The sequence below is a fragment of the Poecilia formosa genome, unplaced genomic scaffold, assembly GCF_000485575.1.
Source record: "Poecilia formosa unplaced genomic scaffold, Poecilia_formosa-5.1.2 Scaffold135, whole genome shotgun sequence".
Taxonomy (NCBI): domain Eukaryota; kingdom Metazoa; phylum Chordata; class Actinopteri; order Cyprinodontiformes; family Poeciliidae; genus Poecilia; species Poecilia formosa.
In genome coordinates, this window is record NW_006800074.1 from 1132565 (window position 1) to 1157598 (window position 25034).

At 39.7% G+C, this 25034-nt stretch overlaps 1 protein-coding gene across 3 annotated transcripts in view; it reads right to left on the reverse strand.

Annotated features, from left to right (window-relative positions):
* Positions 1 to 25034, reverse strand: part of fgd (faciogenital dysplasia) — a 65111-nt gene that overhangs the window by 7481 nt on the left and 32596 nt on the right. For all 3 annotated transcript variants that reach the window (XM_016676551.1, XM_007562354.2, XM_007562355.2), the window contains exons 2-12: positions 15825 to 15995; positions 12386 to 12587; positions 10502 to 11117; positions 8842 to 8931; positions 5636 to 5772; positions 5341 to 5497; positions 4654 to 4792; positions 2249 to 2307; positions 1616 to 1762; positions 1424 to 1516; positions 1248 to 1327 (exon numbers count right to left, since the gene is read on the reverse strand). In XM_016676551.1, the coding sequence (XP_016532037.1) occupies positions 1248 to 1327; positions 1424 to 1516; positions 1616 to 1762; positions 2249 to 2307; positions 4654 to 4792; positions 5341 to 5497; positions 5636 to 5772; positions 8842 to 8931; positions 10502 to 11117; positions 12386 to 12587; positions 15825 to 15995 (1891 nt within the window). The remainder of the gene's footprint in view (positions 1 to 1247; positions 1328 to 1423; positions 1517 to 1615; positions 1763 to 2248; positions 2308 to 4653; positions 4793 to 5340; positions 5498 to 5635; positions 5773 to 8841; positions 8932 to 10501; positions 11118 to 12385; positions 12588 to 15824; positions 15996 to 25034) is intronic.

The following is a 25034-nucleotide window of genomic DNA, read 5'->3' on the forward strand; positions in this document are numbered from 1 at the left end:
TAGTTTGTCATGCAAATAAGCCACATTTAGCCATGCAGGCTAATTTTTATGCACGCCTTACAGAAGAGACCAGGTTAAATATGTAGTAGGCCTTGGCTGGTAATATTTTCCTAGCATATTACCCTTTTTAGATTTTATTTGTCCTCATTTCTGTCCCTGCTGAAGAAAAAAAAAAAAAAAAAATCCCTATAGCATGATGCTGCCACCACCACCATCTTTCCACTTGTTCCATCTCATCATGAAGCGGAGTCATGTATTATTTACTATGAGGATTGTTTGTTCAGGATGATGCACCGATTAGTTTTCCCACCACACAGCATTCTGCATGTGGGCCAAAAAGCTAAATTTGGATTTCATCTGACAACAGCAGGTTTCCTCTTGAAGATGGATTCTTTTGGTTTTCTTTCAACAATTCAGAAACTTGAGAAAATTACAAATACAAATGAAAATAAAAACACGTAAAAACATATTCAAAAATATTTAATTGTTTTGCTATGCTCAGAAAAAAATAAAAAAAAAAACAACAACTTGTAAGTAAAACTGCAACCATAATAGCTTAAGAAGAAAACTACCATATTTTCCATCCTTTAAATCCTACAGCAAGAGGTCTTTTAATTAGACTAATTAACCACTGATTGGAGTCATATGTATGGAGCACAGAGGACAGCAGGGCTGTTTTCTCCCCAAACTTTTGCTCCACATTTTCAGTCAAGTTGCAGAAAGAAGACAGCAACACATTCCTGTGTTACAAGGAAAAATAACTGTCGTTTGGAAATATTTATGGCTTCCTAACTTGAAAACTAAAAGTGCACCACCCATCGCTTTTATAAAAGTAGTATAATTTGTTGACGGACTACCCTCAGTAACTGACTGCAGGCTACATGAGCTGGCAGTCCGTCCACTCATACAGTTAATGAAAAATGTTCAAGACTCCCAGAGTTCCTCAGTAGAACAACTAAAAGGCACTTAGCATTAAAAAAATGTGTCATTAAAAATAAACAATGCATAAAGGTTACAGTACAGATGTGATCAGTATTTTGTTTTTCTGTTTTTAAATTAAATCAATTACATCATGAATACATTTTGGTTTAAACTGCACACGCTGTGAAACGGTGGCATTTTTACTCCACGTTGTCACACCATAATAATCTTATACTTGCCTATTCCCAAAACAGACATGAACTCAATTACTTGCACATCCGAATGCATACGAGTGTGGGTCATTGGTCGATTTTAATTGCCTTTACCTAGCCTGCAGCTCCAGTGAACGTTGTTTACCAATTATAACAAATGTATGAGGAACGTTCTGCTTCACATTTTCTTGGACCTGAGATATAAAAAAAAGAAGAAAAAAAAAGCAGAATAAATGTGGATTAAACACATGACAATGCAAGCAGAAAAAAAAAATAGAACAGGATTATACCTCCATTCCTGCAATGTCAATCCTCTCTCGGACACTGAACTTCTGCCCCATCAGTCTGAGTTTAGGGACGCAGTATAGCACCATGTTGTTGAACTGAAAATGAAGAAGATGTTAAGCATTTATTGAGCAGATCTGACATTAAGAGCCGTTCTGAGTCTGCGTGACGCGTCTATAATTACGCAGTCTTCTCACCAAGTAGAGGTATCGGTCTTGTGCTGTTCCATTTTTGGCTGACATCTTTTTAATATGCCCTTCTTTTATGAGTTCATTGGCAGGATTTACTATGTCCTCCTCTCCCCCGAGCCTCTCGTAGACCTCCAGCAGCTTGTTCATCTTTTCCTGAACAAAAATAAAAATAACAGAAAACAGGAGGATGAGAGGAGCAGAGACACTCTCCAGTCAGAAGACAGATGGAGCTCTAAGCTTAGCTCTCCCTCTGGTGGTGATCTGTGTCAGGTTCGTCTCTCTCTCTTTTTTTTTTTTGTTTAGTTTCACATGAAAAGTAGGAAAGCAGAAGTTTTGTCCTCTTCATCGTGGCATTTGTAAGTCGTTTGAAGGATGTGTGAGAAGCAGGTATTATGGGGAGGCAAATGAAAAGGAAAGCAGAGGACCAGTGTTGAAAACACGCGGCCATGATATCTCAGTCATGACACATCAGGCAGGAAGCAGCAACTTCCTGTCTGGGTTAACACAATGTCGCTGACAGGGAGACAACATTAGTAAGTGTCTGATTGGGTAACCTGTTCTTGTAAAGCTAACCTAGACACCACCAGAGAGATGAAAATAATTAGCTAGTTTGTGTGCAGGAAGAATTTAAGACCATACCATTTTCCTGATTGCTGCATTGGAGTGGTTGGCTGCAGTAGAGATCAGCTCCAGTGCCTCTGCAGTGCAAATATGAACAGTGATTAAAAAGTGCAAAACTGGCGAGCGAGATCATGTGACTGAAATTCAAACAGAGCAATATTTTTTTTCCCCACTTGTCACACAGATAAACAGACATTTGTTGTTTGCAAAAGGTTAATGGTTATTTCTAATAAAACATTGTGCTTTAGAAAGGCTTCCAGCCAGCAGGGAGTAACACGACTGTGAGCACATCGGCCTGGTGTATTAATCATAACCTCACATAAACAGAAGAGACACTCAGGCTGCAGTGTGAGGCCAGAGCAACTGGAATGAATTGCTTCTCTGTAGGAGTGGACAGGGGACTCCAAACAAACAGCTATGGTTTTAGTAAATGAACACAGGGATGATTGAATTTATAAGATTAGGTTAAATACGCTACTGCATCTGTGCAAATGGGCAATATGTAAAGTTTGCTTTATTGTAACTTCTGCTATTTGTAATACATTTAGTTCTGGATACAGAAGTTTTGATAAATCGAGGTTTTTTTTTATCCTGAAGAAACATCCTGAGTGACACACATGGGAAGAAAATGGCCTGGAGGTTTAGGGATAAACATGAAAGTCTTGGATTATCTAAAGTGAAAGACGGTGAAAGATCACAGTCACAGAGAAGTGATTTTAATGTTAACATATGTAGACAGGGTGACAACCAACAAATAATTGTCTATTTCAACGCTGACACCTTCGACCTTCAGTAAAATTTACATGCGACGCTTTCAAGATCAACAAAGTAGCATAGTACAAGGGAGATAGAAAAATTAAGCAGGAGGACGACCTCTAGATTTTTCAACTTCAGTCAATTTAACAACTTTGACACAAGCGGGTTTCCAGTAGGACAATCATCTCAAACAGACATAAAACTGGTTTAAGACAAACTAAAGTTAAGGTTCTGGAACTACTGCAAACATCACCAATATATTTAAAAAAATATATGGGCAATACTTTTATTAAGTAAGATGAGGACCAAGAAACCAATTAACTAAATGAGGCCTAACATTTCTGGCAGAATCTTAGTGGTTACCAAAGTGTTTGGTCTCTTTGCAACCTGTTGAGGGACGATGTCCAGATATCAATATGGGATTGACTTTGTAAAGTCCTATTTAAAAAAAATATTCAAGTACTTTATAGTATTAGTCCAGGAAAAAAAAAAGACTGTTCAAACAAATCATTAAAGGGGAAAAGGTATTAAGACAGGTTGAGTTTAGATGAACTTCAGACCACAAATATGTGTTTCTCCCTCTGAAGGATACAACTGTTTCACTGAAAATCCTCAAGTTCTGATTCACAATCCCTTAAAAGTATCAAATGTTAACATTTACTCATTAAATCTGTAATCGTTCTTTTTAAAATTTTAAAAAGAAATCCTTAAAATTTACAGACAGGTGAAGGTAAGCTCATAATTGTTTCCTTGGGTTTTCATGTTGCTTTGAACTGTTCCTTATGCAGGTTTCAGAACATTTTTGTAATCTTCCCAGACTCAAACCAATAAGTAACATCTTTTCTGAATCAGATGCATTTCTCTGCGACAGTAAAAGTTAAATAGATTATTGCAGTTTGAAACATAATACTCGACTCTGTACTCTTCCAGTAGCTCTCTACCTTTGTCTTTGGGTCAATCCAGAGGCTGATTTCTAAAAGTGTGTATTCCCTGTTATCGCTATACACTCGTTCTACTTAGTTTCTTAATTTGCTCGGTGTGTTTTTGTCTCGTCATCAAAGTGAATTGCTACAAGAAAACCGTAACTAGCCCGTGAGGAAGTATTTCTGCTCTTTTCTAAGCATGGGAGTATAATTACGATGTGTGCAACAATAAAACTCCGATTGGCTCCATTTTGCCATTTTCCCACCTCGCAGTGAGCGCAATTAATGAATGTTTCAGAGACATATTGTGAGTGCGACAACCCAAGCTGTTAACACGCTGGTTTTTAATTGTCATTGAACAGAAAGGAGTTCTGCACTGGTTCAAGCACTTTCATTTTACTTCACCGAACCTGTAGAACAAGTTATTTCACAGCTTTTGAAGGACGCAAGACAACAGTTTTGCTTTCAGCCGACTCACGTAATGATTTGTTCACAATTTACCCCTTGAAGCTGTAGGTACACATCATAGAGAAGAATCCTGCGTTTGGTCAGTTATTACTTTGTTACATAAACCAATCAGGCACAAGGAACCTGTCTGCGTGTTGATACAAAGTTTAAAGATTTCAAAACTGAAATCCCAGAAATGAAAAAAAACTGAAGGGTTTCCTTTCAGTCTGTAGTTTACTAGTTGTGACTGACAGCAGTGTGTGTGTGTGTGTGTGTGTTAACTTCATCATGTCTTACTTTCTGCATCTTTGCGGTCGAGAGCGTCGTCGGGCAGCTTCTTCAGGTAGTCTTTGAGCAGGAGCTCGTAGCGAGGAATCCTTTGGACCGGCTCCAGCATGTGATGCTGCAGCGTCAGATTCCCGCACACCTCCTGTTTCTGTTGGATCAAGTGAAAATTGAGATTTCAGTTCCCTAATCTTAAAACAAAACAAAAAAAAAAAAAAAAAAAAAGAAAAAAAACACAAATTTCCACACTTTTCCAAACTCACATTTGAAGTCATTGCTGATGTCTTTCCATTCTGGTATTGTGCAACTACTTACCTGTATTCTAAAGATAAACAACCTAAACTCCTACTTATACAGAAGGTGATGCGTGATAGTCAATCACACATCTTAACACCTATTGGCTATAATGTTGCCTCTTAAATCTTAGAAAAGTATGTACTTAGTTTTTCTCCTGACCCTACTGTCATTCATTTAAACCTTTTTTTATGTCTATAATTTAAGCCTGGACTTCTAAAATGATCCTTATAAACAGTTCTGGAGGGTTTGTGAAGGTTTTTAGTTGAACATTTGGCACTTTTTCACTGGTTTTCAACCTGGTACATTATACGTTTTTGACAAATGAAGTACAAACAAAAGCAAAAAAGGTTGCAGGATGAAATGGATGAACCAGCGTTTCATCGTTGAACCACAGAAACAAACCTGTATGTTCTGGACAACACTCTTGAACTGAGATGACCTCTGGGTCCAGGTGTTGACCAGGTCCATGGATCGGTCAAAGTTCTTCACATATTCTCCGTACATCTTCATAAAAGGAGCCAGTTTCTGGAGGATGTCTCCAATGCGAGGGTTTGATTCCCTGGAGCAAAAACAGAGGTGTCACTGAAAAGCTTCCTTCGTCCTCCATGAACTCTGACCAGATTGCCCTTCTCTCCTGAAGAAAAACAGCCACACGTCATCATGCTAAGAATATTCGGACGGCGTGTTTACTCCTCACCATTCTCCAGTAATCCTTGTCTTGAGCTCCGGGAGCAGGAACTGATCGTGGAATAAGTAGATGGAGGAAATGTTGGAGAAGATCCCTGTAATGACGTCCTGAGGGATTGAAGCCTCGGTGAGCTTAGTGCAAAATACCTGCAGAAAAAAAACAAATAAACAAAAAAAAACAAAACACACCCTGGTGAAAATCAAAATCATATTAAATAATTGAAGGTTCAGATCCGTTAACCCTAACGGGAAATGTTTCATGCTGGTTGGTTAGAAATAATCTGTTGAATTTTGAGAGATTATTCAAAATAATGCAAATTTATATTACACCTTTTTAACACATCACTTTGGGTCGAAGTGGCTGAGGGAATGGTTACTGAAATGTTGAAAAAAATGTCCTTTTCACTTTGAGACATTGTTCTACTGAAAGTATGTACTCAGAGTTATCTAAATATATTAAATTAGATACTTGTGTAAACAACACAATGAAATAATTTCAATTCTTCAAGTGGACCCCAACTTGGTTAACTTTGGCGACAAGCCTTTTTCAGACAGATTATGTTGACCACAACACCATTAACCCCATAACTTTTTAGGGCAAAGCCTTTACCAAAAAAAACATAAACGTCATAATTTTCTGTAGCAAAAGCAGACAAAACCCATAAACTGTAAATAAATGATAGTAACGATGCATTTCATTTATAGTCGGAATTTGGCAGCTTTGACTTCCGAGTCGTCAAATTCTACTGAAACGATTTCCCGAAGCCAGACTTCCCACTCAGAAAGTCAGAGAAATTTTCTAACACCGACTTTGATATCCAATATGGCCGCTCCCGGCACCGACAGCAGCTGCTGCAGTGGAAACACGTTGGGCGACACGCTCGTCTGAAGTCAAAGTTACATTTAGCGCTTGTAAATCTAAACTGAACAAATTAAAGGTGGTGTTTGCATGCAGAAAATACAACTTCAAAATAATGTTTGTAAGAAGTGGTACAAGCAACGGTTGGGTGTCACTGTATTGCAATCAGTTGCCACATCGTTCTCAACCCCCAGTTCAGACTTCCGAGGTAAATGTAAAGCAGCGCATTTCATTGGTACGTACAAAACTGAAAGTTGATGGAACATTTGTACATAAATGGAAGCTGTAAAAAACATGTCTTTAAAACTCCCATACGCATTGTTACATCTCTCTAAATTACCCAGAATGAGTCATGGGATCTGAAAAAGCTTCTGTAACACACAGGTGATGAAGACAAGTCCATTATTATCGTTTCAAATACCAGCTGCTAAAAATGAAACATTACACTCTGTTCTGCAAGGTCTCATTTATTGTCTGCACAACACCGCTGTGTTTGATTGTTACTGATAGCTGCACCGTAGACATGGCGCAATTTGAAACAACCCAGCTTTTAGGAGGGCACAATTAAGCTGCATCGAGTTGTTTTCTCAGCCCCCGTTATTTGTGGAAATGTTTAAGGATCTTAAGCCATATCACAGACCAGTTATCAGGATATTCTGGCTTCTGTTGCAGCCGTTTAATTTCTTCCAAACGCCCTTTCTTCTAATTTAAGTTAAACTTTGAATCACTGGATACAACAAAGTGGCTGTGAATTTTTTTTTTTGAGGAGGGGGGAGGGGAAAAGTCTAAAATGTGAGTAGAAAAGGTTACATTAAACTGATGCTTGGTTGAAAACCAACTTTCACAGCAGTCCTTTCCCCATTATACTGTACCTTTAGTAGGAAAACACATTGAAAAAGAAAAAAGTTAAATTCCTGTTTTAATGCAGTTGCAAAAGCTCTCACTGAAACAAACAAACAAAAAAAAAATCAAACTTGTAATTGTCAAAGAAAATTACTGGTGCCACACTTGCTGGTACATTTACTGCTACTATTTTGCACAACCCTCTGTCAGCCAAAGGAAAAGCACTTAGTGTTCTCCTATAACATTTTACAAGGTTGGAGCAAACAGAAAGAGGATTTTCCTTTGCACAATCTCCAGATCAGTGGTGCCCAAAGTCAGCCCTGAAGGGGCCAATAGCCTCCAGGTTTTAATTTTTTCTGTTTCAACACAGCTGCAGCAAATGATGGTTCATTAGCAGGCATCTGCACAACATTATGACCCGCTGAGGAAGTAGTTGGGCCATTTGAACCAACTGCAATCTCCTGACTTGACAAGACAGACACACGTTTGCCTTACTTGAATGGCATGTTCTGTTGTCTTTCTCATTTTGAAGAGTGACTATGAGAAACACATCTCTATCAGGAGTGCCGGTAGCTGTAACGGGTGAAGCAACAAATGAAGGATTCACTGATTTGCTTCTTTAACGGTTGATGTAAAATATTTTCAAAAAGGCGAAATTCCACTTCTGCTTGCGTGCAAACTGGTTCTGTACAGCATGCACAAAAGCAGAACTTCAAGAAAGTATAATGTGGCTCTCATTATAATCTGCTTGGTGTGCCTGGAACATTTCAATATATTACAGCGAGGAAGACGCAAGGTCAAAAATTTACAATCGCACATAAAACTTTTGTCATGACTCATGTGACATACTCCTCTCGTTACCTACATCCACTTTCACCTCCGTACCAGCCCCAACCACAGGTGGGCTTTACAGTAACCATAGAAACGGGCACTGATGTAGCAAGAACAATAACAGGAAGCAAACTATGAGGCTTTTCTGCCCTCGGGAAACAAATAAACCAACGCTACTCTGCGATAGGGCAGCTGTTTATGTGCTGCACCACATGAGCTGAGCGAAGAGGAAGACAAGTCAACCACTGGCAGAGGATTCTCATCACAACGCAACAAAACCCTAACAGACCAAAGACTCAGCTGAATATTCTGCATGAAGCAAATAATGAAGTAGTCATTTCCATGAGTGAACGGCGATTGGGTTTATTTTTAACCACCACACTGGATTAACATGAGCTGCTTACCAAAGCTGGTAAAGCAAAACGACCAAAGCAGATGCAGAGCAGTTGAAGACTATAGTATACAAAGCAAAAGTTCACACTCGAGCCACAAAGCTGATTTTTTATTTTTTTTATTTTTTTTTTACATTTAAATATAACTCACATACACGCAAAAATGTTCTCAAGATTAATCTTGCACTGCTTCCAGTAACCTAGCCTGATGGAGTTAGATCACGGTGAAAGCTTAAATCCAGCTCACATCTAACCATCACCAGAAAGAGAAAGTCGGCTGGTGTGTGTTACCTGGTCGAGGAGGTTGAGTCTTTTCACATAGGCCTCTTCAGTGTGGAGGAGCTCTTTGGCGATGTTGAGGAGCTTCTGAGCCTCCGAGCACTGAGGAAATCAGATAAACACGAAAAGATTAACAAACCGATATTTTTTTTTTTTTTTACAAAGCTTCTTTCTTAGATGCCAGATCAAACTGATTTGAACTTTAAATAAGGAAATGATTAAGATGCATATTTTAGTTCATTCAGAGAAAAAAAAAAAAAGAAAAATGCCAATCAGCTCTTAAAAGGATGCGACAGTATTGCAGTAGATTATTGTAAACTTAACAATTGAAACCAACAGGATGTGTTTATTGGCTGCTTCAGTGAAAATGAGAAACATCATTCCTCTTTCTTTTGACTCTTTCAGTGACTTTTTGAAACAGTCCAAGAAACCGAAAAATGTGTGAGTAAACTTAAATAAAACGAGGCTGCAGACTAAACGTATTCTGGCTTCGCCGGCTGAACACGCACTGAAGTCACGGCGGATCGAGTCTGATGCAACAATGCGGGTTTCACAACAGATTTATTCCAGATAACTACAGACATTCCAGATAACTACAGCAAGATTTTGACGTTCCCGGGTACTTAAAGGGAACACAAAAAATCACCTCGAGCCTCACAACGATCGTTGTTCTGATGAAAACGAAATGCAGCACATTCATTGTTCGTAAGCGGAGGCCACACAAAGTCAGCAGAAGTTGTTTTCAGTCGTCCTCCTGCAGTGTGCATCACTGAAAAACCCACATCCTCTGTGACAAGGCCATCATTATGCACCCATCAACATGTCAGCTGCAATGTTAGGTTCACACACACACACACACACACACAGAGCAGCAACAACATGTATCTGCACACCCTTCCTCTGCACAGCAGTGTTGGGATCAGGAAGCACTGAAGAGCAGCGGTGCCTTTTTCCTCCTGAAACGCTCAGGGTGTGGACAGACGGCAGCGGCTGCACGCGCTGGCTTTCATGTGACAGTTATGAGAAGTCTGGGTGTGTTCTATACAGATAGAAGTCATCTGTGAGAGAAACATTTTGTGTTGGCACAAAGCTTTTCTTTGCACACGTTTTAATCTCTCTGGACTGTACTGGACTGGTCCCCATTTGATCCTCTGAAATCAGAAACTTCAGGGTACTTACAGGACAGTCTGTCTCAGAGGGAAATGCATGCACACAGTTTCAAGCACAGGTGCTGTTTACAATCAATAGCCCAGCTGAAATCTTAGTCCAGCTGTGGGAAAACCTCAGGCCATGGACTTTGATTGAGCGATCCGCTCCAGCTCCTGTTACAGCTCTCGGGCAGGTATTTACCCTTTTATGTATGGGAAGAGCTGCTTTGAGATAGGAGTCAGATAGGAGTCAGTCACTTGTGCCGATTAAACTCAGGCTATTAGAGTGTCTAAGGTTTCATGTACAAGAACTCTTTGAAACCATTCACCCCATCCGGGGTAATAATAGACACAGGCTGTTTTTTCCGTGACATAAAAGGCCCTCTGAGATGAAGTTTTTCACCTGCTGAAAGATCCAGAGAAATTACCTCAAGAAATGAAAATTAAACAGACTGCTAGAGATGAAAGCTTTGAATTGGATTAATGAGAAAGTTTTGCAGGAGACAGGCATGCGTGGTACTCACTTTATGTGTGTCTGAGTGCGCATCTGTCAGATACCCGGTCTGCGTGTCTGTGAGAGACGGGATCTCCCCGCTGCTCCCCTCGTCCAAGTCACTGTCCTCGTCCTGCGTCGAGTCCCTCTTATTGTCCAGCGTAACACAGCAGGACACGCTTTCCGTTTCGGTGACGCTGTCGTAATGATCCTCCTCGTCGATGGCGTCCTCGTTGGGGAACGCCTCCCCTTCGGTGGCACAAGACGGGCTGTCGATGCCGCTGTCCCGGTTGGGGATCTTTCCGTTTTGCTGCGAGGAGTCGGTATTGTCCGTAAGTTTATGGGAAGAGCTCTGTTCGTGGTCCGCGTCGCTGATGCAGCCCACCCTCTGCGCGATGTCATGCTCCACGCAGTCGTCCAGCACGCCGTCGTCCGAGCCGTCGATGTGCATTGCGGCGATACGGGAAAGTTCGGACACGCCGTCAGTTCGTTCGGAGGGGCTTAGTGCAAATTTGTCCACGGAGGAGGAGTCTCCCGCGACCTTCGCTGAGGCGTCCGCGCTGCAGGATGGAGGGAGGTCAGACGCAGTGTCCATTCTCAGACAAAGATGCAGCTGCGACCGTGGGAGCACCCCCAGGATGGGGACCCTGGGACAGAAAGATATTATTAATCACTAATTAATGACTAACTGGAAGCCTGGAAGAAGAAATCTGTTATGTTTATCCAGCACATTTGTAAAATGCCTTGAAAAAAAGTATCCATACCCCCTTAACATGTTTACAGTGGATCTTTTTACAAACTTTATGGTATTTTATGATGATTTTATATGACAGATCAACACAAAAAGGGATATAATTTTGAAGTGGAAGGAAAATGATTCACGGCTCAGAATGTTTTCAAAATAAAAATCTAAAAATCGTAACCTGCATTTGTATTCGGTCCCTTTTATTCTGATCCAACCTAACTAAAACCCAGGGCAACTTGTTGGATAGAATCCAGCTTTGTGCTATAATATCAGTATGAATCCAGCTAATCTGTGAAATCAGAGGTTTGCAGTACCCCAAAGTGCATCATGAAGACCAAGGAACAGTTATGTTTATCGAAGACTGACGAGAGAAAAGTCATTGTTGAAAAAAAAGCTGTAAGTCCTATGTTGTGTGGTTTGTCAGACGTCATATAAGGGACAAACTAAGCAGGTAAAAGAAGCTGCTGTGGTCAGAAGAGACTAAGACAGATATTTTTGGCCAATTCTGTGAGTTAAAGCACATCATTCTGAACCCACAACCCGCATGTTAAAACATGGCGGCGGCAACACCATGCTATGGACATGGATTTCTTCCCAAGGGACAAGAAACTTAATAGGAGTTTATGCGAGCATGGATGGAGGCTTCTGTTAGAAGAAAACCTGAGACTGGGGCTGGTTTACCCACAGACAGGAAACGACCACAGTGGAGTTGTTTTGAGAAAAGCACAAAATGACAAAGTCAAAGCTTGAGCAAAAACCAACCCAGAATACATGGGAAGACTTGTTGCATCAAATATCTCTGAGGTTAAGGTGTTATGCAAAGAATGAGGAAAAATGTAGATGACAAGATGTGCAAAGCTGGTAGAGACAAAACCCCACAAGACCTGCAGCTTCTGGGGTTTTCACAGTATCAATTGAAAAATAAATAAATAAATAAATAAATAAATAAATAAATAAAAACACCAAGTGTCACTTTTTCTAAACTTCAAAATTACACAGAACATTGTGTGTTGCAAAAAAACCCCCAAAAATCTAAATAAAGATACTAAAGTTTGTGGTTGTAACATGTCAGAATCTGAGAAGATTCAATGGTAGGGAGTATGGAACCAGATAAAAAGTGCAAATTATGACTTTGATAAATGAACCGAGAGTTTCCTCACAGCCTCTTACCTGGAGTTATTAAACCTCTCGATGAGCTGTCCAACCTTCTGAGGCTCTTTCTGCGGCTGTGCTCCCTGGCCTGTAGGGCTCAGGCAAGGCTTTGGCTTAGGAGGAGGAGGGGGCGCCGGCAGAGGTCTGGAGGGCGCCGGGGGGATCCTCTTAGGTTTCTTGTCTTGGCCAAGGGCGAGCAGGTGCGCAGGTTTAGGGGGCACTGCACATGCATAAATCCAGACAATACGAGAGCATCAGAACAGGAGGAGACGCATGAGGCTGCTGGCATAAAGCGAAACGATCAGGTGACACGGATAAATCCCAGAGAGAGAATCTCCATGGCTGAGTCAAAAGCCTCGGTTGCTCCGTCCTGAGGCTTCGAGAGAGCAAACTTTTAAAAACTGAAAGGAACCGTAGCGGCAAGGCAGAGTAACATCAACCATCTGCGACAGCTTTCGGACTACTTCCTTATTTCAGAACAGGATGCTGACAGCTATGTGTTTCTGCGTGTGTAAGCTACAACACTTTCAGACAAAAAAAAACAAAAAAACAACAAAAAACTATAGTCTTGAAACCAAAACCGTTTCATGCATGTATGCACATTACTGGTTTACCATTTTGATCTCAGTCTTTATATTTGCATATATTTAACTTTAGGAAACCAATTTGTTTGAAAGCAGGAAATAAAGTTTAATGTCACAGTCGTTCAAGTGAGCACTTCCTCTGGGTGCATGTTTCAGTCTGATGAAGCTAGACACAGAGGGAGAACTTTGCTTCACACCTGCATTCAAATGTCCAAACAGAGCCTCTGACTTTTTACACTGACAAATGTAGGAGGATTCTACAAAATGCAAATAAATTCCAAAAGCAGGTTGAAAAAAAAAAACAAAAGAGCAGATCCTGCTTTGTGTGTATTTGAGACAAACAAAATGACTCGATATGACATGTTCTACAGGAGACAAATAGAGAAACGTCCGGCTAGTGGCTTTAACTGAAATTGAAGGTAAATATATTTTTAATCCAGTATAATAAATACCAAAATTATACATTTTAGATGTCAAATTTTAAATGGATCATCACAAAGTCTTAAAAGGAAGTTAATTTTAGATCACGATGAATAGTCATTATTAAGTTTTCACTAAGCAAATTAAATGAACGCAGTATCAGTCTAACAGGAAGAACAGGAAAAGATGTGGAGTAAATACAGCTGTAGCACCAAAACACTAAAATAATGGAAACTTTCCACGAAGAAATAAACAGAATATATAGAAGATATTTAACTATAGGTCTCCTTTTAGGGGAGTGGCTACCGACCTTATTTTGGATCTAAAAAGAAAATAGACCCTTCCTTCCTGCCAAACCTATACTGACTCACTGGCAGATGTGTGTTCAAACAAAAAGCCTGTTTCCAAAATTTACTCATAATTCCATCCCAGGAAGGAGCTTCACTCCCATTTTTTCCTCTCATGTCAGAACAAAATAGTGAACCCTATTTTTATCATCCAGCCAGGTGGTTCGTTTGTGACAAACTGGATGGTGGCAGCTTTTCTCCACACAGTTTTGTATTAGTTTATGAAAAGTCTACTCAGTGTGCGGATGTAATGATTATAAACCAAAAACCATTCAACACTAAATCCTATATCTTTTAGAGGTCAAAAGCTCCTAATTTCTCCAACAAACCAAACTTTGAAAGCCATTAGCCAGACTTTCCAGTAAAATCAATAACATTCAACACATTTTGTGTTCAGTTTTTATTTGTTTCACATTGTACTCAAGATAAAACACAAAAACAAGATTTCCCTGTGCACTGATCTCTTGCGACGACACATGAGGCAACAGGTCAGAGTTATTTTAATTCTTTTTATCCATTTCTATCCGTCTTGTTTTTTTTTTTATGTATTTATTCAAACAACTTCCATCAATTTCTTCTTTTAGAGGCTTTTACTAATGCAAACTGATTGGTGATGTCATCAGCTCAAATACACGCAAAACAAAACTAGCAGCTGTTTTTCCTCAGTGTGCTTTTTCAAAGCTTGGTTTTCTGCAATAGACTGTTGTGGAAATTCATATCAGATTATGCAGCTTTATCTAGCATCTTGGAAAGAGCAGGTATTTATTTCCAGGTCTTTATGTTCCATCAGACCATGAAACATGTCCAAAAGGAAGAATTTGTGTCAACACCAGTGGCATTAGAATAATACTTACTTATTTGATCATGTTACACATTGCCATTTACAGTTTTGTTACTACAATGAAACCGTGGCGTTTCTACAGAAGGATATCAACCAGAAAGTCAGCCCACACCTAATCACTGTTGACAAAACAAGACTTGGTTTCCTTTTCATTTTGTGTAGAGTACATGTAGAGAGTTGTGTACATGCAAGCACACATATCCACACAGAGGATTTTAAATTGTGCCACAGTAACTTGTTGTTCAACAACAAAAACATTTCCAAATCTTTACTGCATTCTTTTAATTTTGGAAAAAGAGCATATTTATAGACTCTGGTTACTAAAATCAGGCTTTTTAATCCTGTTGCACTTTAGAGCGTAATCTAGTTCAGGTCTCCTATTTTTTCCATTTTTTCCATGTGTCTACATCTTTTTTTAAGCAGATTTTTAGTAATTTACATTACGAGACCATTTAATTTGCAAGCTTTAGCGCTTTCGGCAGTTACTTTACACTCCAAAACACAAAAAACCTTGGTATTCTGGAACCAATGCTTTGCCATGAAGAGCTGAAAAAGTTTGTTTAAAAATATTCCCCTAAAAATTATAGGAGTAAAAAGTATCGGAAATATTCAGATATCTGTTCCAGTTCTAGTTCCTACTTCAAAATACAAAAAGTGTGACACCAATTTACTATTCTTTGTTATGTTGAGTTCTCTGAAGGATTAAGACTTTAATTTTATTTCAAATAAACATGATTTGCACCCAGATTCTTTGAATCTTGTTAAATTATTTTACCCACTAACACACATAAATACACTATTATATATTAATCTTCCCACAAGGCTTTTCAGCTTTAGAACATTTCCAAAGACAGATTTTGCTTTAAAGTCATCACCGCTTTGATGATGAGCTATGCACAGTTAGCAGGGATTTATCCCACCCCCCTCTCTCGGCATACGAGGCCTTTTAAAAATCGGGGACAAGTCTGTGGTGTCCCAGCATTGCTCCTCAGACGCCCTCTAAACTTAGCGCATGTTGTTCATATTTTTCATTCTTCAAATGAAACCAAAACACAAACACTTGGGAACCGCTGGCCTCCTTTTCCACCAGCTGCTCCTGCAGCAGCGACCTATTAAAACAGCGTGAGTGGCAGAGTGAGGCCGCACGGAGAAAGGAGGTTTGTCGGCACAGAAGCAATGACGGGTTAATAGCATGGGGTCCGGTCCTGCGGACACCCTTCAATTACGACGACAGGGGCCAACACCGTGCCAAAGGGGATTTTTACCTTGAGGTTTTTGAGCAGTCGGCGGTCTGGGTAAGGTGGAGGTCTGGGGCCGCGGCTTGATGGCGGGCTTGTCGTGACATGGTCTGGTGGTTGGGCCTTTCTTTGCCAGCCGTGGAGAACACAGGTAGTCCACTGATCCACACGAGTACTGCAGGGAGGAGGCCGGCAGATCTGCAGACAGGAAAACAAATAGCCCGCAATATTAGATATCGATCACTCCTAACAAGGTTCCACTGAAAAACACGTCTCTGTCCCTCTATAATCCTGCTGCCACAGAAACGCAGCGGTGTCAGCGAATGACCTTCACGGCAGTGTGTGCTTTGGGAAGTCGCTCTGAGATCAGATATGGAGAAGAGGAGCCTGAGAGCATCAGTCCTGCAGGGAAGAGCCACGGGCTTCTGTCAGTCTTTGTGGCCTGAATCTGACTCATTACATCTGACCTACTCTGAACGTCTTCTACAAATAGATTGTGTGTTTCTATGTGTGAGTTACATAAACAGAACAGAAGAATGCCCTTTTGGTTTTTTCCCCCCCACCAACATAAAAATAAAGATGCAAGATATTCCAGTCAACTGACTTCCTCTTTGAGGCAAAGGTAAAATGCAATTCTATTTCACACAATTTATATATAATATTTTTTTATGAACTATAAGAGCTTGATGTGCCTTAACGGATATTGCAAAAAATAAAAAAAAATGATTTTTTTTTTTTTAGAAATATATAATTTTTTTTGACTTTATGAAACTCTGGTGTCTTTGTAGCCAGATTCTGCCTAAACAGATAAGTGACTATGAAGTACAAATTTTTCACATTGGACATAAAGAAAAAAACCAAGTTAAAACTAGTTCCAAAGGCGATATTTAAACCTATTTTGCATCTGCAATCAACATGACAAGTAGGTCGGTCCAACAGCTGGAGTTTTCCAACATAGTCTAATTTGCAGAAGAAAAAGAAAACGCTCCAATAACTGGAGTTGGCAGAGAATGTCTTCCTGAGCCTGCATGCTAACGACAGAAAATCTGTAAAAGATGTGGTAAAAAAAAAAAAAGTTCCACTAAAAGGAAACCTTGTATTCTTTGTCACTAGTGATGTACAAATCACTCAGCTTTTGATCTGACTTGTATGTTGTTTTGTTTATTAAATGCATCGAAACTGAACTCAATCTGCACATTAATAAAAAACATCTTGTTCTTGGATGCAGTTTTAATGTTTTGAGTTTAGTGAAAATCAGATAATTTGGGGACAAAATGCTTTGATGCACAAATAGGGATAATCTTGCAACCCCTTCACTCTCTGTGAACTAAACTTCTGCTTCAGTCAAGAAGATTGCAGCCCTTTTTCCATTTATGGTCAGAGTTTAGTGCAATAAATTGTTAAAATAAAACAAGCTTAAACTGATGCATTTGTATCAGTTATACCTAGAGCAGAGTTTTCTTGAAAAGATAATGTCCATTTAATCTGTGGATGTAAAAGTTGCTCAGGCTAAACGAGCCTGGCTTTCATCGCCTTCATTTAAATTGAATCGGAACTAAAACGAATCAGATGGCAAAACGGTTAACCTGAAGTAGCTGAGAAAAACATGTCGGTCATCTTGAAATCACAAATCTGTCATTGATTTAAAAACTGATCAGTGCATCTCCATCTGCAACAGATGTAAAAACTCATAATTTGCTCATTACCCTTCCCCCCCCAGAATTTAATGTGGGGCATCAAGGGGGGAGAGATAATATACTGCTAGACAAGAGAAGATGACATTCAAAGAAGGTAAATGTGTGTTGAACTTTGCAGGTCAGGAAATGGATGCAGTAAAACTGCTTGAACTTGCCAGCAATAATTAAAACATTTACAACTACAACAGTAAAAAAATAAACCACAAAAAAAAAAAAAACAAGGCTAGAATGTATTATACCATGCAGTGTGAGGAGATTTGAAAAGGAGGTATATAAAAAAAATCTCTAAAGCTTACTGTTGAAGGACTGCAGCAAAGAGCGTTATCTCCAAAGTAACCTGAGGTTTTTCTGTCCTACCATCACAAAAGTAGACTAACACAGCCATTTTTAACCAAAACAATGAGATTTCATCAGATGAGAAAAGGACTGAGCTTTTTTTGGGGGTATGGATAAAAACTATGGATGGTAAAGCACACTGCAGGATCTCTGATGCTGTGGATCTGTTTTTCTCCTAAAAGTCCTGGAAACATTATTAGAGCGGAGAGCGTCATGAGCCTTTTGAAACAACATTTAAAATATCAATGAGGTGGACTTTAGCTACCATTTTCTAACGAGATTAAGATCCAAAATGTGTAGCCAGTAGTTCACCAGAACCAAAATCCCACTTGCATATGTAAAATTACCAGAACTTAAATCCTATAGAAAAGCTGTGATGTAACTAAGAGAAAACCCAGTTTCTTCTCTCTGTATATATAACAACCATAGAAAATGTGAGATCTACAATAAGACTAAATGCTTATTTATTGGCAGAAGAGGGTTGTATTAATAGCAACAAATAGGTTCTAAAAATAATGGCAGCTGTTATTCCTTCCACTGAATAAAAATAATAAAGTTAAGCTTGGATTTTTCTAAAATGTGCAAAATGCAATACAATATGAATTTATTTGAAGGATTTTCTTACATTTCTTTAACCATAAATATACCCAGCACGGTATTTAGGATCAACTAAAGAAAAAACAGGAAGGAAAGGAGTTTACTGATATATTTTTAACATCTACAGCTCAGTTTTTTGTTCTATTTTGCGTTTGGCAAAAATTTAAGTTAACTGGTTAAAAAAAAAAAACTGTAGATGTTTTTTTTTCTGTAGATGTGTTTTTGTAGATGTTTTGTTTCTAATGTTAAAACTTATTACATGCAAGGTCTGTGGATTGGCTTCAAAAGCAGCAAGAGAGAAGACTTTGTTTGTGTTGCATCTAATTTCTTGGTTGGTTATTTTCCTCAGATTTGAATTTACCCCAGTGACACAGTGTCACAGCGGTTCTTTCTCAAATGAATTTTAACCCAAAATTACCCCAAGCACCTTACAAGAGTTCTGGCACATCTAATTTGGTGTTTGGAAGCTGTGCTGCAGGCGGTGGAAGCAGAAAAAAATTAAATCGGTAATGAGTCCTGTTACGCTTCCCGCCCCGTGTGGCAGTCGGCAGAGGAAAAAAAAAAAAAAAAGCAGCTCTTCAGGCTCTGCGTTTTACACAGGAAGGAGGAAAAGAAAAGAAAAGAAAAAAAACATTCTCCAAGGAGAGGCTCACCAAATCAGCGCGGTAATCAGAGATGACTCGAGAAGGCAAGACAGGAAATGCTCAACCTGTGATGAAGAGGACGAAAATGTCCAGCAGGCAAATGAGTGGATCGTCAAGAACTCCCAGACCCAAGACTGGTTGAGGTCTCTCCTGGGAAAAGCAAACAGCCTTGGCAGAGGGAGGCACAAGAGCTGTTACCTATGGAAACACGGTGTAGCCATGGTTACCTGAGAGCTCAACCTGGCCCTCAAGTCGAGCAGCAACTTGATGACACAGCAGAGAGGAAGGCAGCTGATTCTCGTGCTTTTTAATAGGAAAATCTAACAAAGCAAATTAAAAAAAAAAGCTGCACAGCTCAACTAAACCATCAGTATAACATCTGAATTGGTAAAATTAAATAAAAAAAAAGAAGAAGACACGTACAATACCATTACCTTGTGTAAAGTCTTTGAGCGTCAAATATCCAAAGTCCAAACAACAAGTGCCGGTAAAACTGTGCTCAGCCAGTATCACAATAAATCCTGCCCTCCCAGTTTTTTCCAGTGCGCGTGTGCGCAGCTGAGACCAGTATGTGTCACGCACACGCCCTGGGAAGTCCTTCAAAGCTCACCTCTGCATTATGCTCCAGCACACACGTTTTAGCTGCCGGTTCCCAGCAGTGTTCCTGAAGCTGCACCTGTCTGGCTCACCTGTTGAACTTGATCCTGGTTCCTCCTCCTCCGCCTCCTCCTGGGGCCACGAGTGACAAGACTACATGTCACAGAAGGAGCCCCATAATCCCTGGACTTTGTCCACGACACGCAACAACTCGTATGACATTTAATAACTAAGCAGGCTTTACGAGATACAGAGGAGATCGAAAACGAGGAAGTTTTAAGAAGAGTTTTTGTTCTAAACAAAAACAAAACAAGACAGATCTAATCTCAGTCTTTTTTTCTCTGCTCACGGTCACAGACGAACTAGTAATCTCTCGTTTTACCAGTCTCTTTACACCCAGTGTGAGTCAGCACCCTGAGAGCAGTCAGTCGGAATATTTTGAGCTGTAACCTGAAACTTTGCATTATGGTGTTTTCCTAAACCCATTAACAGTGTCTGCACTGCACCTGAGTGACAGAAACATCCAAACACTTTCAGGTATTTCAGTCTGACGCCAACATAAGGACAGTGCCATCAACTGTCTGAAAGCTCTGGTTGCATCATGACGAGAGCAAAGAACAACCCAAAGGAATGCGACTCTTATCCGAATTAAAAACAACGTGCATTCCTCTGTGTATTTATCTTTCAGTTCTTTTAACTTGTGTACAGTTCATAAACAATAAGCAACACAAATATCTTAACATAGCGACCAGTGTTAGGTGTTGGCATAGGTCCTTTGGGCGGTTTCCCAGGGTAGCATCAAAAGGGGCAGAGCAATGCACAAGCACTACATAATAAAAGTAGAACCTATTCAGCTTCCCCTTGAATATGCTGCAGGCATGTGCATAGAGAGCAGGAAAGAAAATGGTAGCCATTTTATTTCTCCAGGAGTTACATGATTTTCCTGAATTTTTATTGGTTGGAGAGCAGCAAAAGGAGGGACTTTACCCAGGAACCATTTCTGTAAGAAGCACCACTGATTAATACCAGTTATTACATCAGTGCAACCCTTTGTGATAGAAACATTGCACACTGATATTGCAATTCTGCAGCTCTATTTAAAATCAAGTAAAAGTGCAACAACAGCTTAACCTTATGTCGGTAGAAAATATGGATAATGTAAAATATGTTACATCCATATTAATAAAACTGAACCCCTTATCTCTGGATGGTGATTTAAAGGGAAAGATTCATACCCTACCTCTTATCAGCCTTCAAACACGTGCAAACACACACAATTCACAAATGCAGCCGCCTGTCAGTCACTGTCAGCCCCGAGGCGACTCCCCTCCGTCCTCTCACAATCATTTATCACCCATCACCCCCTGAGTACAGTCATCTCGTCCCACTGATATCTGGGAGATGGATTGCTTTGAGTCAGCAGAGTCTCCCTGCTCAGACAGACAGTCAATCGGGTCTCCAGCCCCGGTGAGGACGACCTGACAGTAGGGCTCTGATAACAGACCACCATGTCTGTGATGCGGACACTAGAATAATGAAACGACACGCTCACAAATGTTTGCATGTCCCAATTTCTCTAACATTGTTGCACACATTCCATTATTTCAATTCTGATTGGCTACATTGGAAATATTAACTGCATAACAAAAAAAGGCAAATTTGACCAATACATATTGGATCAGTCTATTTATTTCCCCTAAAAATGAGGAAATGAGAGCGATAGATTACCCATCTCTAATATCTTAACCCCATTTCATATTCACTATTGCAATTTTTTTCCCTCCCAATCTTCCTGCTCCTCCTCGTTTTGCCTCCCCTTGTCTTTTTACTCCAGGTGAAGCAGGAGACAGTAATGAGCGCTTTGACCTCGATCTACTTCAGCTTTTACCCCACGGTTAAACAGAAACAGAAATACAGAGACAATAACAAATACAACAGTGTATTTCGTTTATATAAATCCACAGAAAAAGAGAAACAAAACACATGGATTAATATAAAAATCAGAAAGCTGACAGGTTTCAGAACATAAACAGATTTATTCTTTAAGTGACTGGTTAATTTGGATCCAAACCAGAGATGATCCAATATTTCTTTGTAGTTTCTGATTTCCTATCTTTGGTTTTTGTGAAGCTGCAACCTGTCAACTTCTCTTAATTGGCAGCATTTTATTCTTTTTCTAGTTCTTCCTGTTGCCACTGGTCATTCAATGTTTATATTAGGGGCTGAGGCAACGTGGTTCGAGACAGAAGCCACAGTTTTGTTCTGAAACTATTATTTAAAAACAAGCACATTTTGAACCATCTTTAATTCTTTAGTATTTTATATTTGAGATAAACAGTTAGTGACTAGCGCTACAAACCACAGACATCAGACAATGCAGGTCTTTGCATAACTGTGAAATTTTCAAAATGATTTTTAACCCAACATGTTCCATGACAGACAAAGGTTAAAGGCTTTAAAAGTAGAAATATAATTCAGCCTTCCTGTTATCTACCAGAAGAGAGTCTCTCTCTCTCTCTCTCTCTCTGACTACACAAACTCTTTCTTCTTAAGCTGTTCAAAATCGTCCTTAAAAATGACTTCTTAAACTTTGGGGCTTTGCACACATTTTTACTAGGAGAACCAACAATTAAGTGTGCTGTAAATGAAAGCCAAAGTTCCCATTGAACATTAAAATAACAACATAAGAGCCTCACTTAAGAAGAATCAACTACAAACACCGAAATAACAAAAAAAAAAACACCTACAGTAATATTAGTGTGGCGAATTGGTGTCAACAACATATAAAAACAGGACTGCTGCAGGATTTAAGTCGGTTTCTACAAAGAGGCTTATTTCCTTCATGAACCAACAAATCTTCAACTGTCAGTCCACCGTTGGGTTTCTGAGCACTTGCACGCATAATATGCAGAGGGATCAACAGATTTCTAATCATCCATTGTGTGGCTGCAGATTGCACATCTACATTCATCCATTTCTTCTCTGCCCAGTTCCTCTAGTCAGCAGATCCATTTCAGATCCATGTTTATTATATTGTTTAAGGATCAGTGGCGCCTGAAGTTTCTGCTGTACCAGTGCTTCCTGGGAGCAAAGCAAGGGGGGTGGTAGGATATCTTGTTAGGTGCCCTTACTCCTCGGGTCAGTAGGCAGAGTGGGCACAGTGACATGTCTCCCACAGTAAGTGGGAAGATTTTAGATAAGCACTATGTGATATACTAGCAGAATAAGATAGGAAGAAGCTGCGAGGTTAGAAAGAGGATGAGGGCGCAGCAGACGGCTGGGATATGTTAAGGAACTCATAAAGAATCAGAAAATGAATAAAGAATGATTGAAATTATTTTATAGCAACACTCTTCAGTGGGGAATGTCGTTACTGAGTGAAGAGAGGCTCACCAGGGCAAAGGTCTTATAGGAAACTATTTCCAACTGAGGCATGCGAGCTGTTCATTCAAGCTGCCGTGACAGGGAGCCGAGAGCAGCAACGTGAGCATTTCACAGCCTGGCAGCTTGGTTTTATTCTGGTAAAGAGTCCAGGTTTATTTGATATTTGATGTGAATTTAGGAATATTTAAAAATAAGCCAGTTAAGGTAAGGGTGTATTTACACCAGGGAACACACATGTTTATATGCTGATTGGACTAATTATGATAAAAGATTTGTGAAAATAGACAATAGATCACAACAGAAAGACTAGTTAAAGTCTCCTCTCAAATATCAGATGTGCAAAAAAATTGTTTGCGACTGATGGCATGTTTTGTGAAGGAGTAATCGAGTTTTACTGTGTTTGTAGACACACACAAAAAAAGACATAGCCAAGATTATTTAATAGTTGTGTTATTTATCATTTTTAAAGAGGATTTGGAATATGCTAAATTTTATATAGACCAATCAGAGCTTTACAAAACCAATTATATGTAGTTAAGAATAATCAAAAACAGTGATTGGCAAGTTAATATTAGACTAGTAACTCTTGAAGAATCTCAAAATGAATCAGCTCCCTCTAAAATGTCCTCGAATGTTCCCTGAGAAAACAAGGGAGAGGGCATTGCTGTGGCAACAGACCTGATTTATACTGCTAATTTAAAAACCAGGTCAGAGTATCCTCTTAAATGTAAACTCCCTCTAGCTGGAGCTCAAATCTGATAAAAGTGCGGGTGTTTAGTAAACGAATAAGTCAGAAATCTCTCTGAAAAGCACAGCACACATGTGCATCCTTTATTCCCCAGACGTTCCACTGTCCTTGGCGACTGGTCAAAAGAAAAGCCGAGGGTGAGATATGACACATTTAGTGACCTTTTCCCCACCACATGACTCAAGGCTTCACAATCAGTAACCAGGAACACATTGAATAAGAGTCACAGGAGGACAGTCAGAGGCTACAATAAAAACACAATGTCATCAGGACTTGACAGAGGAGGATTATTAAAATTTCAATACAGTCCTGTGGCTGCTTCCTCATTACCAGAGCTAATGTAACCGGATGTTTTAGAGGCACGGTGCAGAGAAATTAGTCCCCGTTTGGCTGCAGTTGGCTCTGTAAGCCTGAGTATCCCTGTAAACAACTACAGATTGGCAATTAGGACAGCGCGCACAGACACACAGACACACACACACACGCTTTGATGAAAACAAGGGGGTTTACAAACCTGCCGTTAGAGATGAGTGCCCAACTGTCCCAGAAACTACTGAAGCCTTACTGAAAGCTACTGTGGCTGCTTTCAATGATGACTTTTCACGGCGCAACAGAAAAACCCAACTGGACTCTGAACAACAATCAAAGCTGGTGCTTTTTTTTTTTCCATTCCCAAAGAGAGTGAGGGAGGTCTTGACAAACACGGTTCTGCTCCATGACTCACCAGCACCTAAAGCCCAAAATAGCATTTTCAAAACAAATTTCAAACATTTTCCACCCCAAGGGACTGGACTGTAATAGGAAAAATCCTCTGTGGTCAAGGCTTGATCAATTGTTGTACCGACAAAGGCTCTTTGAAGTGCAAATACATTGATTATCTCATGCTGACAGGTGGGATTTACCAATCATTAACATAGTCAAGACTCGTCAATAAAACGGCCTCTGTGGCTTAATTCGTAATTGATTAAATGTTGATTGAATTAATAAATGCGGCTTCCACCTGGAACAAATGCATCAATGCATGGATGCTAAGTCTCAATGCATAATAGCATGCAAACGCTGCAAAAAAAAAAAAAAAAGCTTCAGTTTTTCAATTTATAGAAACCCGTATGCAGCACGGACCACTTAGGAACACTTCGCTCATGCCATATAGCAACTATCACAGCGATATGCTAACGTTTTACTGCAGACTACAAAGGGTTCAAATCCCACCAAAGAAAAACATTCATATGTT